Source organism: Cyrtonyx montezumae, unplaced genomic scaffold, assembly GCF_038088225.1.
Source record: "Cyrtonyx montezumae isolate F1298 unplaced genomic scaffold, pur_monq_1.0 scaffold_21, whole genome shotgun sequence".
Taxonomy (NCBI): Eukaryota; Metazoa; Chordata; class Aves; order Galliformes; family Odontophoridae; genus Cyrtonyx; species Cyrtonyx montezumae.
Window position 1 is genome coordinate 5,650,721 of NW_027071948.1, and position 16,254 is coordinate 5,666,974.

Consider the following 16,254-nt stretch of genomic DNA (forward strand, 5'->3'; position numbering starts at 1 on the left):
ATTACAACACTCTCCTGAACTTGAAGGTGTATTGCAGGACCCAAGACTTCTCAGTCAGCAGTAGTTGCTCTGTCTTACATGCATGGTGCCTGATTCCATTGCCATCACAGTGATATGGTATTGGCTATTAATGATAGGGTAACTGACTATTAATACACACCATCAATCCTGACTACCTTGGCATGGAGTGGTCACAATAAAGGAGGAAAGAATGAATTTGTTGCTTTGCAGAATGCTTAGAGATACATCTGTCCTAAATGTGCATCTATTCTACTCCCCAGAGGAATGCATTTTCAGTCCCCATCCTCACTTGAGTGCATAAACACAATGGGTATTTATTTACACAGATACCATGCCTCAAACACTCATACACATTTCCATATGTTCCTATACTGAAATACCACACTCATGCTTAAATAACACACTCACACTGCACACTGAGATAGTAACAAACCTGATTCCACCTGGAATGTACCAATATGTGTTCATATGACCCTGCTCACAGGAGTATGCTTCATCTTTAACGCTTAATTGCTACAAAATCCATAGTGTGGCCACAGCTTTTGCAGAAATCCATGGTGCTAAAACAAAACCATATTGCTCTCAGCTCTTTTCACAGTTTACTTGATGTGAACCTGGAAAGAAATGGAATCCCACTTCCCAGTTACCACAAGTGGAGCTTGGTATCATGTTGGTGCCATTTTTGAGCAAACCCAGTGAAAAAATCTTGATGATGGGAGGTGGGTTCATCAACAGCCCTGAAAGAGATACATGAAATCCTGAGCCCTTTGATGGTATCGGTCACCACGACGATCATTACACAGGCATTTTAGTTGTGAAGATCTGAAAGCTGGGACTTTTTCATCCACCTCATTTCTACCTGTTGTTTCTGTAGGTATCCCCCATTGCTAACCCACCTGCCATGCAGCAACAGCATGGCAAGCCACTGCAGTCATTTCAGAAGGGAGACATGATATATTATTTGGAAACAATAGCCATTTTCCAGTATATTTCCCACTAAAACGGCATCCAACAAACCACACAGAAGGAGAGTCTGGAAAGATGCAGATTTGGAGCCACCTCCCAGGAACAGTCAGAAAAGGAGAGGGGACATTTAGCTATAGAACACAGGTTTACGGAGTACACGCACCACGTTGTATGTGTTCAGCCCCGGTGCATCAAAGCCAGGAGACAAACCTTTGCGATCAAATGGATAAAAATTAAAGAGCTGCCCATTCTGAGTCTCCAGCGAGATGGAGGCAGAGCCCAGGTGCAGAACACATGGGAACTCCTTGTCAAAAACAACTTGGAAGACACGATCTTCCAGATGGTGAAGCTTGATTGTCCGGTATTTCTCAGGGATCAGCTCTTCAGCATGAGGCCCAAACTGCTGCATGACCAGCACGCCACCGCGTCCAACTTTGATCTCATAGAAAGTCAGGTTGGAATAGGTATAATAGCCAACAAAAGGGACTGGATTTGGGGGAGGAGTCAGTGTTTTTTCTGCTTCTCTGAAGGCAGTCTCCATGGCAGTAATGAGATAGTCATATGTCTGGGTCACAAGATCTCCGCCCTGAGGCCTGGGCCCAGCCATCAGTACAATGAAGCTCAGGCGGAGCTTGGGGATCAGTGAGAAAGTAGCTGAATAGCCATCAAGGTCTCCATCCTTCCTAATGACATCATATCCCAATTGCTCGTTAATCTCCCAGGGCGTGCCAGTCTTGTTGGCAAAGTATTCAGTGGAGCACTTAAACAGAGGTGTCAGCATTGTCTTCACTGTGTCAGGCTCTAAGAGACGACGATGATAGGTGCCTAAAAAGACCATTGCCAGCTTGGCAAGGTCAGCAGCTGTAGAGTACATCTGGCCAGAAGGTCTGTACCAGCCAAGGTCGTAGAGAGGGGCTGGCTGCTGGCTGCTATAGAAACCCACGGCCATCTGGGAGCGGATAGGTGGTGTGATGTCAAAGCCAGTGTCCTCCATGCCCAAGCGGTCTAGAATGTTCTCCGAGATCCATCGCTGGTAGTGTCCATCAGCTGCATGGTCAGCTAGCACGTGTGCCATCAGTGAGAAGGCCAAATTGCTGTAGTGGCATCTGAAAAGAAACACAGAACCATAGAATCACTTGAGTTGGAAGGGACCCTAGAAAGCCCTGCATTACTTCAGTGACACAGTGTGGATATGACTTTGCAGAAACCAATGGCTAGGTCTCTCACCTCTGGGGAAAGATGCTAATTTTATCAGACCACGTACTAAAGGGAGAGCAGTGATGAGGCTGTGATAGTGTTAATGTCTTAATTTCTTCTTAATTCAGGAGAAAGAAATTTCTTATGTGCACATCAGTTGAGCTGTTTAACTGCTATATACAAAAAGAAGGCCAAAGACAGAAAACTTCAGCTGAAAACATATATTTGCATATTCTGACTTATCAGTCATCATTTTTCACTAAAAGAATGTGTTCATTCTTTTCAAGAGCAGAGGCAAGAGATACAGGTTCGTACTTTAAAGGTCTCAAAATCCCAGATGAGTCTCTGGAGATTTAACACGATGCAATAACTTCAGGACCTAAGCTATCTTAAGACAGTAAAAGCACTTAAAAAGTACTTAAAAGTCTCAAAAGTGGAATCCAGTAATGCTGAGTGATTAAAGGCATCAAAATGTAAGCCTTTAATATCCATAAAGGGCACGGAGTCTCTGCACTTGAATTAAGTTTAATGACATAAAGATATGAATGGGTAATTTTCTTTCAAACACTTTTTCAGAAATTATGTTTTTAACATATTTGATAGTTCTTCAACTCTGTGAAGGCACACATCTTACTGAGGCCTGCTGAGGTCATACATTTGGTACCACTTTAACCAATTCCAGCAAATTTCTCGTGACATAGAATTTACCACAGGAATAAATCCACGTTGGACTAAAAAATTATGTCTGAAATTGAGTGAAGTTCGCCATTTCAAGAAAAATGTATTACAGTAGAATCAGAGAATATGCTGAAATAAAAGGGACCCACAAAGATCACTGACTCCAACTCCTGGCTCCACACAGGGCCACTCAAAACCCAAACTCAAGAGTGGTGTCCAAACCCTCTCATTTTACAAGATCCCTCTTCTGTTGAGGCAGTCAACAGCTCCTCCTAATTCAGAGTCATCCACAAATTTTCTTAGTTTCCATTTGAGTTTTGCATCCAGATCATTTATTAAAATACTAAAGAGAACTGGGCCCAAAATGGAGCCCTGGGGAAACCCTCTGTAGCAACTGACTGCCAGCCTGATGTAACCTCATTTACTATAACCCTTTGAACCCAGCCCATAAGCCAATTTTCTAAGATTGCACACTTTATGTCATCACGAGTCTTCAGCAGCTCTAAGCAAATGATTGGAGAATCTAATTTAAAAAAATCTGAAGATTTTTTGAAGATTTTTTCCCAATTAGTCTAAATCTTTTCCCTCGCTCACTGTCCAGTGGATCTTGTTCATGTTTTTTAGTGTTTGATTGAAGTTCAGGTAACAGACTTAACACTACACAAATTGCAGCAAGCATCTGATTTGGAGACATGCAGATTTTTACAGATACAGCATAACTTTCAATAGGACTTTTTGACAGGACAAAGGGGAATGGCTTTAAACTAAAGGAGGGGAATTTAGATTAGATGTCAGAGGGAAGTTTTTCATTAAGAAAGTGGTGAGGTGCTGGCATAAGCTGCCCAAAGAAGTGGATGTCCCATCCTTGGAGGTGTTCAAGGCCAGGCTGGATAGGGCCCTGGTTAGCCTGATTTTGTATCTGATGTAGTGGGTGGTTGGCAACTTTGCCCATGGCAGGTCAGCTTTGAGGTCCCTTCCAATCCAGCATATTCTGTGATTCTATGAAAATAAACAATGGTTTAAATTGACTGGGTTGATCTCTCTGATCACTGTTGTAAAGCTGCAACTTTGACAGTTGAAGGTTCATTGGACCTGAGTACAATTTATTTGGCCCATCTAGGCTTCTTACTCAGCCAGAAACAAACAAACAATCAAACAAAAATGCCCCACAAAAAAATCCAAGCACCTCCAAAACGATTTCTTTCTAACCTGAGACAGATGTATTTAGAAACATACACTCATAGAATGGTTTGGGTTGGAAGAGACCCTTAAATGCCACCTGGTCCAACTCCCTGTGATGAACAGAGACCCACAGCTCCATCAGGGCTCAGAGCCCCATCCATCCTGACCTGAATGTCTCAGGGTTGGGGCACTCAGCATCTCTCTGCTTAACATGTGCCAGTGCCTCACCTTCCTATCTGTAGATAGATGAGCTGAAGCTCCCTCTAGGAATAGCTGTCTTTTTCTATTGGTCATGGACTCAACCCAAAAGCTCTTAAGTGAAAATATCTGACCTGGTTCCAGGATCAGCCACCAAGACATCATCCTTTAGGAGAGCCAGAGCTTCTTGTGTATTGCCCTTCCACAGCAGGCTGGTAGACCGCAGCCTCCTGGGGAGACCTGTGCATGGAGGAGAAACATTCAACAGTTCGTCACAGGCTGTGGTCCAGCGTCCTGGTCTGGCTGGGTGGGAGTTAATTTTCTTCACTGTCGGTACTATGGTGCTGTGTTTTGGAATTTGCATGAAAAGTCTCTAAACATAAATTCTCCAAAAATATTTTACAAGGTCTTTCTGAAGTGTTACAGTTTCTTTGCACAGTCTATGGCTCACCAATCCCAGAAGCTACATTACATCTGGATTGCATCTAATAAATAATTTTTGCAGTTTAGAGTTGATTTTCACTCAGAAGCTAAGAGAAAATCAGGAAGGCTACATGACATAAAAATGACTTGCAATCATCTGCTCAGTGAGCATGTGCTTAATTATGGCAAAGCTGAATGAGGCCCTATTCTTTTTGTGGCAGCAGGACTTGTTTTTCTGAATTGGCTTGACTTTGGGATTTGAACTGGAACAAAAGCTCTTTTTCTGCTTCTATCCCAGGGTTATTTGTGCATCGTAATGACTAGATAAGAGATGCATTTAGCATATCCCAGCAGATAATGGGCTTCTTCAATTCCCACTTGCCACAGTCACAGCAAAGAAAATTCTGCACTGTTGGGAGAGCTCAACCAGCAGCACATCAGCAGTGCAGTGCCCCTCTTGAGGTTCACAGGAAATGGTAATCCAGAGAATGTGTAAGTGTACAGAATACCCAAAGCCATGGACTGTCAGGACTGCTAACAGATGGGACAAGCACGCTGTCAATAATGTACGATGACATCTCAAACTGTCATTCATACACATTTCAAAAAACACTGTCTTAAAAAGCCAGAACTTCCCTCTAGCAATGTGACCACAAAATGCAGAGGAGAAATATCTTCAGAGTTACTTTTGCAATACAGGATTTAGAAAAGCCCAGGTTGTACTAACAGATCAGTTTCTACTGGAAGAAACACTTCACAATATCCTAGCATCACGGGATCATTAAGGCTGGAAAAGACCACTGAGATCATCTAGTCCAACCATCACCACCATGCCCATTAAACTATGTCCCTCAGCATCACACCGTGGCTTTGATACTGATTAAGCAGAACCTCTTCTTTTTTGTTTTGTTTTATTTTTACAGCCAGGAAATATCACAGGTGAGCTCAAAGTACATTTGATTTTCAGATGAGCTTTTGCAATTGGGCTTCTGCAGCTATTAGATTGTCAGTGCCCAAGTGTGTCAGTGTGCCCTGATGGTGTGCTGTACATGAATATGTTGGGGAAGCTGGAGATAAAAATCAAGACAGGGAGAGAGGCAACATCTATACTCTACAAGCAATTATTCTACGACCAGGTACACTTTTGACATATGCTTCCTATAAGTATTTTCAGGATATATCCTACTATGGGCTGGCTTCAGGTGATTTTCTGCTGTATACTATTGCAATTGGCCTACAGGTGATTTTAATCAAAAATTCTAATTTGGGTTATTATTTCTGAACTGGAATAATGCAAAATGTAATGGAAGTGTTGCAGGAAATCTCAGTATGGTCTCTTTGGCAGTAAATTCTGGAATCCCCACTTTGAGTATTAACAGCTCTATTTCAAAGAGGTTAAAGTTCTCCTGAGTCCTGTGAGCTCCTTCTACCATAACAGAAGAGTTACACAAGTATGAAAGTAGCTTCAGATTAATAGTCTTCTGCCAGCAAGTACAAAGCTATTAATAGCTCAGGAATCCCAGATCAGGAAGCACGCTGACAGCTATATTTAGCTCCAAAATCAAGGTCTATCTATTCAAAGCAAAGAGGTTTGGTGCCACTTTGACCCTCACCTCTACTTCTCAGAAAAATGAGAGCACTCTTGGGCTGGAGTACAAAAACAGTTATGCAATTTGGAAGTGGTTTCAGGTCAGGCTACTGTGTTGAAAGGCACACATATTCACCTTGCATGGGAAAAACAATTCCCCAGTCCACAGTGCTGCTTGGCCCCTTCCTGAGCAAGTGGCCTGGAGAAGACTTTCCATTTATCACTGGGAAGTGCAGAGGTGCAGAGCCCATGCTGGTAAATGGCATCAAGGGCAGACTTTCTTATTCCTGGCATACAATCTGTTCTCTCAGTGGCCTCTTTCAAATGGTAGGCAGAGAGTGAGCAGTGTTGTCTCACCTGAGAGCTGGCTGGCCATTCTCCTCAAGGTAACAGGTGATGGCTTAAGTGGTATCGAACCTTTTTCCAAAAAGATCAGCCCATCTGCTGTATATCTCTGTTCTGACTCCTTGAATCTTCCCAAAGGGTTTTTAATAGCAAAGTTCTGGGCGTATCGTTCCAAAGGGTCATCCAGAGATGTGACTTTCCCTTCCTCCCACATCTTGTACAGCATAAGGGTGGGAAAGATCTTCGAGACACTGGCAATTCTGAGCAGGAATAAATGTTTATCAAAAGTATTAAGAAACAAATGAATCAAAAAGTTAGATGCTCAGTACATGAGATCACCAAACTGATCCACTACCTGCAGCTTCGCATACCATACCTCTGGTTAACTCAGAGTGGAATGGTTAACATGCAGGAAAGCAGCTTGGGTTAATATCCTTAACTGAGGCCTTCATGGACTGCTACACAGAGTAGTCTGCACTGAGTAATGAGTTCTTCAAATGTGTTATGGCCAAAAAAATATCTTAAAAGCTGTTCAAATGATTAAAAGCAACCCCAGCAGTGCAGCTGACTACAGAACTTTATTCACTCGGTATTCATGAGATGACATATTTTGTAAATTATTCCTTACTAAACATCATAGTAAATTGCAAGTCATTTATTGGCATTTTAAGATTAAAATGCCACAAAGTTCTGCATTTCATATTCAGATTTGGTATTTAGGTGGCTTTCAAACAGTGAAATCTGGAAAAGGTCTTCTGGAGGAAATAGTGTGGGTTCCTCTATGCAGGTATGGTACATTAAAGGGGGCAGGGGGTGGTAAGTTAATCACAGCTGCTGAAACTTTTCAGAGTTGTTTACTCTATGGATAACATTTGATAGCATGCAGACCATGTGTTTCATGTACAGCACAGTTATTAATCACTGAAAGTAGGTCTTCAAAGAAAGTAAATACTTATTGTTTTCTTTTCATGATGATTTTTACCACACACTAAGAGCTTTATTCTGTCTTCATCTAAAACACAATAGCCCATATGGCCTTGGCTTCACTTGGAGAGTGAATAAGTATGCAGGCCTACTTTATACATTCAGAACGTAGTCTTCCAAAATCCTGTTGTTTTTCTTATATATTTACATACATAAGAAAATACATATATAAATATATATTTATATAAGACACTGTGTCCTCATTATTCACAATACACATGTTAGCTTTCAGTGTTGAGATTTATGCCCTAGATCTCCCCAAAGAACAGAGACTTTCCTGTGTGAGGAGCAGAACCTTCTGTAGCTCTTCAGGATGTTCACTGTTACTCCACTTAAAAGTCAGATCAAACTAAAACCAAACCAAATCAACAGAAACAAACAACAACAAAAATTAAAAGAGGAAAAAATGAAAGCAATTCAGAGAATTACAAGCATATGATTTAGTGACTAGCGATAGCATTCTCTCTCAAAGATTCAGTGTTGACCCAGAAGTTTCTTCAGAATACACAGGGCCCGGGGCAAGAAAAGAGAGTTTGTGACAGTGGTTCTGTTCCCAAAGATGTGACTTTCCCTTCCTTCCCTTTCTGTGTAACCATTCTGTTCTAGCCCTCATGCCTTCAGTACATCTGTCTCACCTGTAAATAGTGTACTCATTGGGCACCACTGAGAAGGGATCTGAAGCGTTCTTCTTTCCAAAGTTGCCTGTCCAGAGCACAGTGTCATTGTAGATAACGATGGCAGACATGGCAGGGAGACCAGAGTTATGAATCTTTTGGCGCAGCATCATGTCTACCTGGAGAATGACAGAATCATAGAATCACAGATCACCAAGGTTGGAAAAGACCTACAAGATCATCCAATCCAACCACCCACCTATCACCAATAGTTCTCCCTAAATTATGTTCCTCAACACAATGTCCAATGTTCCTTGAATACCTCCAGGGTTGGTGACTCCAACACCTCCCTGGGCAGCCCATCCTAGTGCCTTGCAATAATAGGAAATGAATTACCAAATGAAGAGTCTTGTAATGTATATACAACATGTAACAGCAGTACTAGATGCAGACAGTCAGTCCTGTTTAAACAGCAATCTGAGAAACAGCACTGAGCACAATGAGGGCTGTGATTTCTCTCTCCTTCCTGCTCTTCCAGGTTTATACAGACTCAATTAGCCACTGTGGTCCCCCCACAGGCAGAATGTATTGCTCTTTTGACTTTCTCAAAGCTATACTTAGGTTGGATATTAGGAAAAAATTAATTCTCAGAAAGAGTGGTGAGGTATTGGAAGGGGCTACCCAGGGAAATGGTGGAGTCCCCATCCCTGGAGGTTTTTCAAGAAACATGGAGATGTGGCACTGAGAGACGTAGTTAATGGGCATGGTGGGAGTGGGTTGGGATTAGATTTGGTAATCTTAGTGGTCTTTTCCAACCTTAATAATTCTATGATTTCATCATTACACAAGTTATGTTATGTATAAAATTATGAGGACAAGAGAAATGGCCTTCCAAGATTAGTGTTTGAGACAAGAAGGGCCAAGCCAAATCATGTTTTCCAAATCTCCTCTCTGGATGAGTGGGTAAGGTACACGGATAGCCAGCAGTGGACATAACCACCTTGCTCCATGACCTCATATACCATCATGGTTATGGTAGCCAAGTAAAATATCACACCAACTCAAGCTGCAGATGGACAAAGAAAAGCCAGAACATCCCAGGGAAGGTCTGGAGCTCAGACAGGCTTCAGTGCTGAGACCAGTCCTGAACACTACTCTGGGGACATCTTTCAGTGTGACACTGAACACTACAGAACTGCAAATGGGGCTTGCTGCCCTCCCCACCTTGCTTTTCAAAGCACTTGCATTAGTGAATGTACAACCCCAGCCCCACTGGGAGTGATAGACAGTTTCAATACACTGGCTGAGACTGAACCAAGGATCTCCTGTTCCATTAAGAAGAGATCTCAGCTGAGGTGAGATCTTTAATGGGAGTTCAAGTGTCCATAGACCTAGGCAGAGCCTGAGAGGATCTGAAGATACAGATCTTTACAGTCTTTAGGTGACAATGCCTAAGATCCCTTCCAATACCTGTGTCTTTCTGTGTATATAGTGTTCAGGTTCTCTGTGCCCTGTATCATTTGTGAAACTGGAATAGTTTCACCACTTGCATCCTGAATACTGTCTAGAGTTCTGATTTCCTGCATCTCCACAAGTATGCTAGAATAGGATAATATTCAAAGAAATGTAAAAATTGTGTTCACAGCTGTGAAACAGCTTCTGTATTATGATTACTTGAGCAAGGACTCTGAAGTCTGGGAAAAGAGACAAAGGAAAGTGTGACTGAGGTGTATAAAGCCTAGGGTGTCTTGTCAGAATGTGGCACATTTGTAGATTCAAGTGATCTCCAATGGCCCCAAAGTTTTTGCTCAAAGATACTCAGAGGCAAAATGCATAATGGCTCCTTCAGAACAGCAATCTTGAACTACACCTCCCCAGTTCCCTTCTCACAGACCTTCTCCAATGCGTCCTTCAAAATGGGGATTGGGTGCTCCAGTGGTACTGGTTCAGGGTAGCGTGGGCACATCTGCACAGCTTCTGATCTTACTTCCATCACAGATGGGTCTGGAAAAAAATTTCACAGACAATATACATGACTTGAGAAGATATACAATCGTTCTCCTCATCCAGCTGTCAGCACTAGATTTCTTGACTGCACTGTCCAAAGCTGAAGGATGCATCAGCACAGACATAGAGAGAATCTTGAACTGATTGAACTCAGACAATACAGGACTTGAAGAGAGCACTGTGCTCTGTTATTGGTAGTTCCAATGTGATATAGCTCAGGAGACAAACAGGAGCTGCAACAGAATCATTAAGTTTGGAAAAGACCTCTAAGGTCATCCAGTCCAGCTGTCTGCCAATCACCAATATTGCCCTTTACTAGGCTCCAACTGACTCTGCAACCTGGAATAGGAGAGCAAGAGACTGGGACTACAGAAGACTGTAGAGCATACTTGTATAGGGGAAGATCTGTGTTTGGTCTCAAGAGGAAAGTACTCCCCTGCATATTGTAACCTCAGAAAATGGACACACAAGTGAATTGTGAGTGCCATCTGAAATCCACAGTAACAGTGGCTGATGGAATACATACATTGCACAGCCAACTGTCCTCTGAATTAGCTGTATCCTACATATTCCAGAGACATGTCTTAAAATTGGAGGGCAAGCAAAGATTCAGTGTGACATGGTAACCCATTCTACTTGGAGACACTTCTTTCCCAGTTGATCCCAAGCTGCTCTGAAACATCGCTCCTCTGCCCTGTAAGCTCTTCATGCTTCTCTGAGAACGAAGCATTAGAAATACAGACGAGAAGATGAATAGCAGTACAGATGCTTTGAGCTGACTGGGAATGGATGTACAAGAGCCTACAGGCAGCCTCAGATATTCTGCAAAAAGAGTATGTCTGAAATTTTTCTAGATGTTATTGTCTATGAAGTATATCTGTCACCCTCACTTCGGACTTCTGGTGACCTTTGGGCTAAAACTCTGATTCAGCTACACTGTGTATATTACATCTTTGCACATACAGTGACTTGAGTCTGTCCATTGAGTTTACAATAAATCAATATAAGGGAATTCCAGTGTGAACTGGGAACTCATATCAGTTCAAAGATCTAAGATTAGAGGAATAGCAAAGGAAGCAAACCCACTGGAATGTGAAATAAAAGTATCTATTCCCTTGATATATCAAAAATAATCTGCGTTAAAGATGGGCAAGAATGAGGCCCTGGAGAACTACATGCCTGTCAGTTTGACTTTGGTGCTGGGGAATGTTACGGAACAGATCATCTTGGATGCCATCATGCAACACATACAGGGCAAACAGGAGATCAGGCCATTTGCCACGGGTTTATGAAGGGCACGTCCTGTTTGACCAACTTAATCTCTTTCTATGAGAAGATGACCTGCTCAGTGGATGAGTGAAAGGCCATGGATGTTTTCTACCAAGACTTTTTTGTTAGTTTCTCAGAGCATTTTCTTGGAGAAACTGGCTGCTCCTGGCTTGGATGGGTATACACTTCACAGGGTGAAGAAGTGGCTGGATGGCTGGGCCCAAAGAGTTGTGGTGAATAAATTTAGCCTAGAGAAAAGAATGCTCAGGAGAGACATCACTGCCTTCTATAACTACTTCAAAGGATGTCAGAGTGAGGTGGGGATGGTCAGTTTCTTCTCCCAAGCAACGAGTGGTAGAACACAAAGAAATGGACTCAAGTTGTGCTGGGGAGGATTAGATTTGATATTAGGAAAAAATTATTCACTGAAAGGGCAGTGGAACAGGTTGCCCAGTGAAGCAGCCGAGTCACCATTCCTGGAGGTATTTAAGAGATGTATGGGTGTGTCACAAAGGGACTTGGTTTAATGGAAGACTTGGCAGAGCTACATTAGCACCTGGACTCAATGACCTTAGAACATTTTTCCAACATAAATGATCCTGAGATTCTGTGAAAGAAGTATTGGAAAATCCATCGTGAGCAGAAGGTGTTTCTCCCCACCTCAATTTTCTCTCACAAGCTCCTTTGGACACCAGAAGAACAACTCAATTTTCTGTGCCCTGGCACCAGTAACGTGGTAAATTTGAGTGCCATCAGCTCTTTGGGGAAAGATGTCCACAAGTGGAGAAAGACATTTACTGATAAAGCTTAAGGCTGTCTACTCACTGGGCTCCACCTTGGGGAGGCTGTACTGCCACAGGAAGCAGCCTGTCATAGCAACAGACAGCAGGAAGAAGAAGATGACCGACACATGAATCCACTTCACTTCCATAACAGAGAGCTTGAGGAGGCCACGACTGCCAGATGCTTGCTGTAAGCACAAAAGATATGATCTCATAGGGAGTAAAAGAGAGGGAAAAACAAACTTGCATGGATACCAGATAGGTGAAAAGAGGCACACACAGACAATACAGGGACACGGACTAATTCTAAAACTCTGGTGACCTAGCTGCCCATTCTAGACACTGCAAAAATTAGAACCATAATTAGATGGTTTCTCATCTTTCACTGCAAGACATACTCTCCTCACCCTGTTGGTCTTACTGGTTCTCGTGGAAAAACATCATTCATACACTGAGAGCTTGCCTTCTGTCCTTCCTGGAAATGAATCTTACCAGCCCAGGCTGAAAGAATTCTTTTATAGCTCTCATTTCATCCCTTTTCAACCACCACTGCTTATTCCTGGATATACTTTCCCACCCCAGAGTCCAGCATCTGTTCATGGCAGCCACCAGTCTGAGCAGATCCAGGTTTTCTAAATGAACGATGGAACTTTTCACCATGTACTGCCCTTCTATTTTGCACCTGCAATTCTCATTATATCATGTACCATCTGCAAGCTTGACATTTACAGAGGCTATGTTTCAGAAAACTAGCTAATGTTTTGGGTTGATGCAGATCTCTCAACACTGGAGGCCATCCAGGTTGGTAATACAACTATATAAACATTATAGAGAAATAAGGAACAGATGACCAATGATTAGGTCCATAAGCATGAGCTCTGCTCTTTCACTGACTATATGAAATAAACAGAGTGCTTCAGAAAGTCTGGCAATTAACGTTCTATAACATACAGCCTGCAGTTTGCATTCAGTCTACACTACAAAGCTGTTTCAGGTTCTCTGGACACAACTGTCATAAAGGCAGACTAAAATAATCCCTATAAATTTCCACATGGCCCTTTTCTCCCTTTTTTGAGTTACAGGATAGTTCATAAGATGACTTGGGCTAGAAGAGTCCTTTAAAGCCCATCTTATTCCAATCCCTTGTCATGAGCTGGTTGCCTCTCACCAGATCTGGTTTCCCAAGGCCCCATCTAACCTGGTCTTGAGCAAGTCCAGGAATGCAAGAATTTCTGTGCTCAACTAAGTCTTGTCACAACAACATAACCTGCATAGCTCCTTTCATACTTGCACATGGCTTTGTGGCCAAATAAGAATTCATTTGGGGGATCTCATCCCTGCTGAAACTCTAAGTTGCAATTCTGGGCTGCAAATCTGACATACTTTCTGTATGAAAACAGAAAGATGCCACATTTATTTCTGACACACATGATTTCTGAAGGTGAAAAATGCTCCACATTCTTCCATAATATCATTAAGACTTCAAGGATGGCTTAAGATACAGCTAACTGTACAGCTACTGATACAGCAGACCCACTCTTGAGCCTGAACCTAACACAGCAAACATGCAGCCTGTATTGTGTCTATTAGACTAAGTCTCATGTTCCTAGAGAGGAGAGTGGTGTTGGGGCACCATTTATTTATACATAAACAGTCTCATATAGTGCCTTGGTAGGCATTGAGGAAAAGCCCATGCATCGAGTTTTCTTTAATCATCCCCACAATGGCAGGCTTCTCTTTATACTGACAGACATTCCCTGGAGCTACAATGAGATTACAGAACCATACAATAGCTTAGGTTGGAGGGCTCCTTAAAGCCTGTCCAGTTTCAGCCCCCTGCCATGGGCTGGTTGCCCCCTACCCGGATCAGGCTGCCCAGGGCCCCATTTAACCTGGCTTTGCAGTAAGGAGTGGTATAAGGCTTTCTCTGCACTTAATTTTTCTTGAATTTAGCTCCATCATAATAAGGTGACTGAGCCATTAACCCACAGTTTCTCAGACTACCTACCCTGATGCACTGAGAAACTGAAACCTGCATCTCTTAAAAGAGTTCAGCAAACAGGAAAGATTTTCAGATACATACACTAGACACATCTCAAAAACCCCAAACTCTCCAGACCACTGAGGACCCAAAGATGCTGATGCTGAATTCTAATCCTCGAGTCCAAGGACGGTTTCTGCATCTCATTTACATCACTCAATAACCTACATTGCTAGTAGCACAGACACAGCAAGGCAGGGTGGGGGAGGCTACCAAGTACTTAGGCACACAGGAATAAACACAGACACATGGGAACCAGCGCACTCAGCTTCTGCACACTGTGTCTTTTCACTGAGCTTATGATGGAGGGGACGGAGTGGGAGTTTCACATGGACACCAAGGTACACCATTCTGCCCTCCCCCACGCTCATCCAATCCCTCACATACCATCACCAGAAGCTGTCTCAGTCCCAGAGGACATTGTCAGGCATCTCAGTGTGTGCCTGCCATAACAAATCCAAGGGTGTCTGACCTCAGCCCCAGTAAGGTGGAGTAGAGTTCCTTGCCATGCTCCTAAACGTAGCAGCTTCTCACAGCAGGGAGCTTCTCAGTAACTCCAGATGAGTGGTCTTCCCTCCCCGATGGTTCTGCTCCAAGTTTCCCTGTCCATTTTACCCATTCAGGCCCTCCAGAAAGTGCTGCTGATCTCCCCCAGGCAAGGAGATTAAGTGGCAGGGATAGAATGGAATTTGCTCTCAGGAAAGTGCCTGAGAGACTGAATGTTAATTCTCCCTAATGCTTCTCTGCCACGTGTGTGAATCACAGCTGAAAGCATGAGGGCTTCACCATCTATTTTTAGCAGCTTCATCTCCTTCTGACATCTGAACAGGAGGCGATTAACTCATGAGATGGGCAGCCCCTGTGTGCCTCCAGTCAGCCATCCCTGGACAGGTTTGGGAGGGGGTAGTGAGGCCAGGAAGGGGAGGTGGAGGAGCTTTAAGCATGCTCTGTGCTTAATCCTGCACAGCCTTCTGGAGTTCCCCTGCGCTGATAGCCAAGAGTCATTCCCAGCTAACAGGAGGGCTATATATGGATGAGGCTGGTGTTCTCCTTCCTGATAGCTGCTGGAGGCTGTGGAGGAAAGTGAGAGGTTGTGATTTGTAGGAACTGAGCCTTACCCGCAGCTGTAGCCCCTCCATGGCTGCTGAGAATTCTCTTCTCATCCCTTGTGCTGTCTGTCTCCATAAACAAAAGGCTCATAAAACCCTCTGATATAGGGGAAAAAAATAATAAAGACATTAGTGCAGGAAAATTAAAAAATAAAATAAGAGTATGAACCAGGATGGAAGTCAAAACAGGGAAAGCTCTTCTGCTAACACAGAGTAACAAAACTCAGAGCAGCAGGGATGGACAGATATGTACAGGGAGATAAACCAATGTCCCAGAGTCCAGCCCACAGTAATGCCTTTCCCAGTTCCTGTTTAGTGGGACCATGTATTCAAAGCGAGAACTGGACTCAAGCTCTGGAACTTGTCAGTCCCCAAAAGCACCCTCATCCCACCTCCTGAATGCAAGGAGAACCACAGAATATTAGGGGTGGAAAAGACTACTAAGACCATCCAGTCTGACTCCAACCCAGCCCCACCATGCCCACTGACCACGTCCCTCAGTGCCACACCTCCATGTTCCTGAACACCTGTAGGGACAGTGACTCCACCATCACCCTGGGCAGTGATCACTCTTTCTGAGAATAAATTTTTCCAAATATCCAACCTGAACCTCCCCTGGCACAACTTGAGGCCATCGCCTCCTGTCCTATATCTGTTACCTGGGAGAAGATGATGACTCTCACCTCGCCACAACCTCCTTTCAGGGAGTTGTGCAGAGCAGTGAGGTCTCCCCTGAGCCTTTTCTTCTCTGGGTGGAGCTCTGAAACCTTCAGGACTGACCCATTCCATCATGCCTGCTCAGAAGGGTCCTTGCTGTGTTCCACCTTCTCAGCCTTGCCCCCTCTGTGTA

At 43.4% G+C, this 16,254-nt stretch overlaps 1 protein-coding gene across 1 annotated transcript; it reads right to left on the reverse strand.

Moving 5' to 3' along the window:
- Positions 1-1,114: 1,114 nt before the first annotated feature.
- On the reverse strand, positions 1,115-15,458 carry LACTBL1 (lactamase beta like 1). The gene is made up of 7 exons (XM_065737822.1): positions 15,414-15,458; positions 12,298-12,442; positions 10,091-10,200; positions 8,218-8,375; positions 6,611-6,858; positions 4,377-4,482; positions 1,115-2,093 (listed from the first exon to the last, which is right to left on the reverse strand). The coding sequence occupies exons 1-7, from the start codon at positions 15,456-15,458 to the stop codon at positions 1,115-1,117; spliced, it is 1,791 nt and encodes a 596-aa protein (XP_065593894.1).
- Between the last annotated feature and the right edge of the window lie 796 nt (positions 15,459-16,254).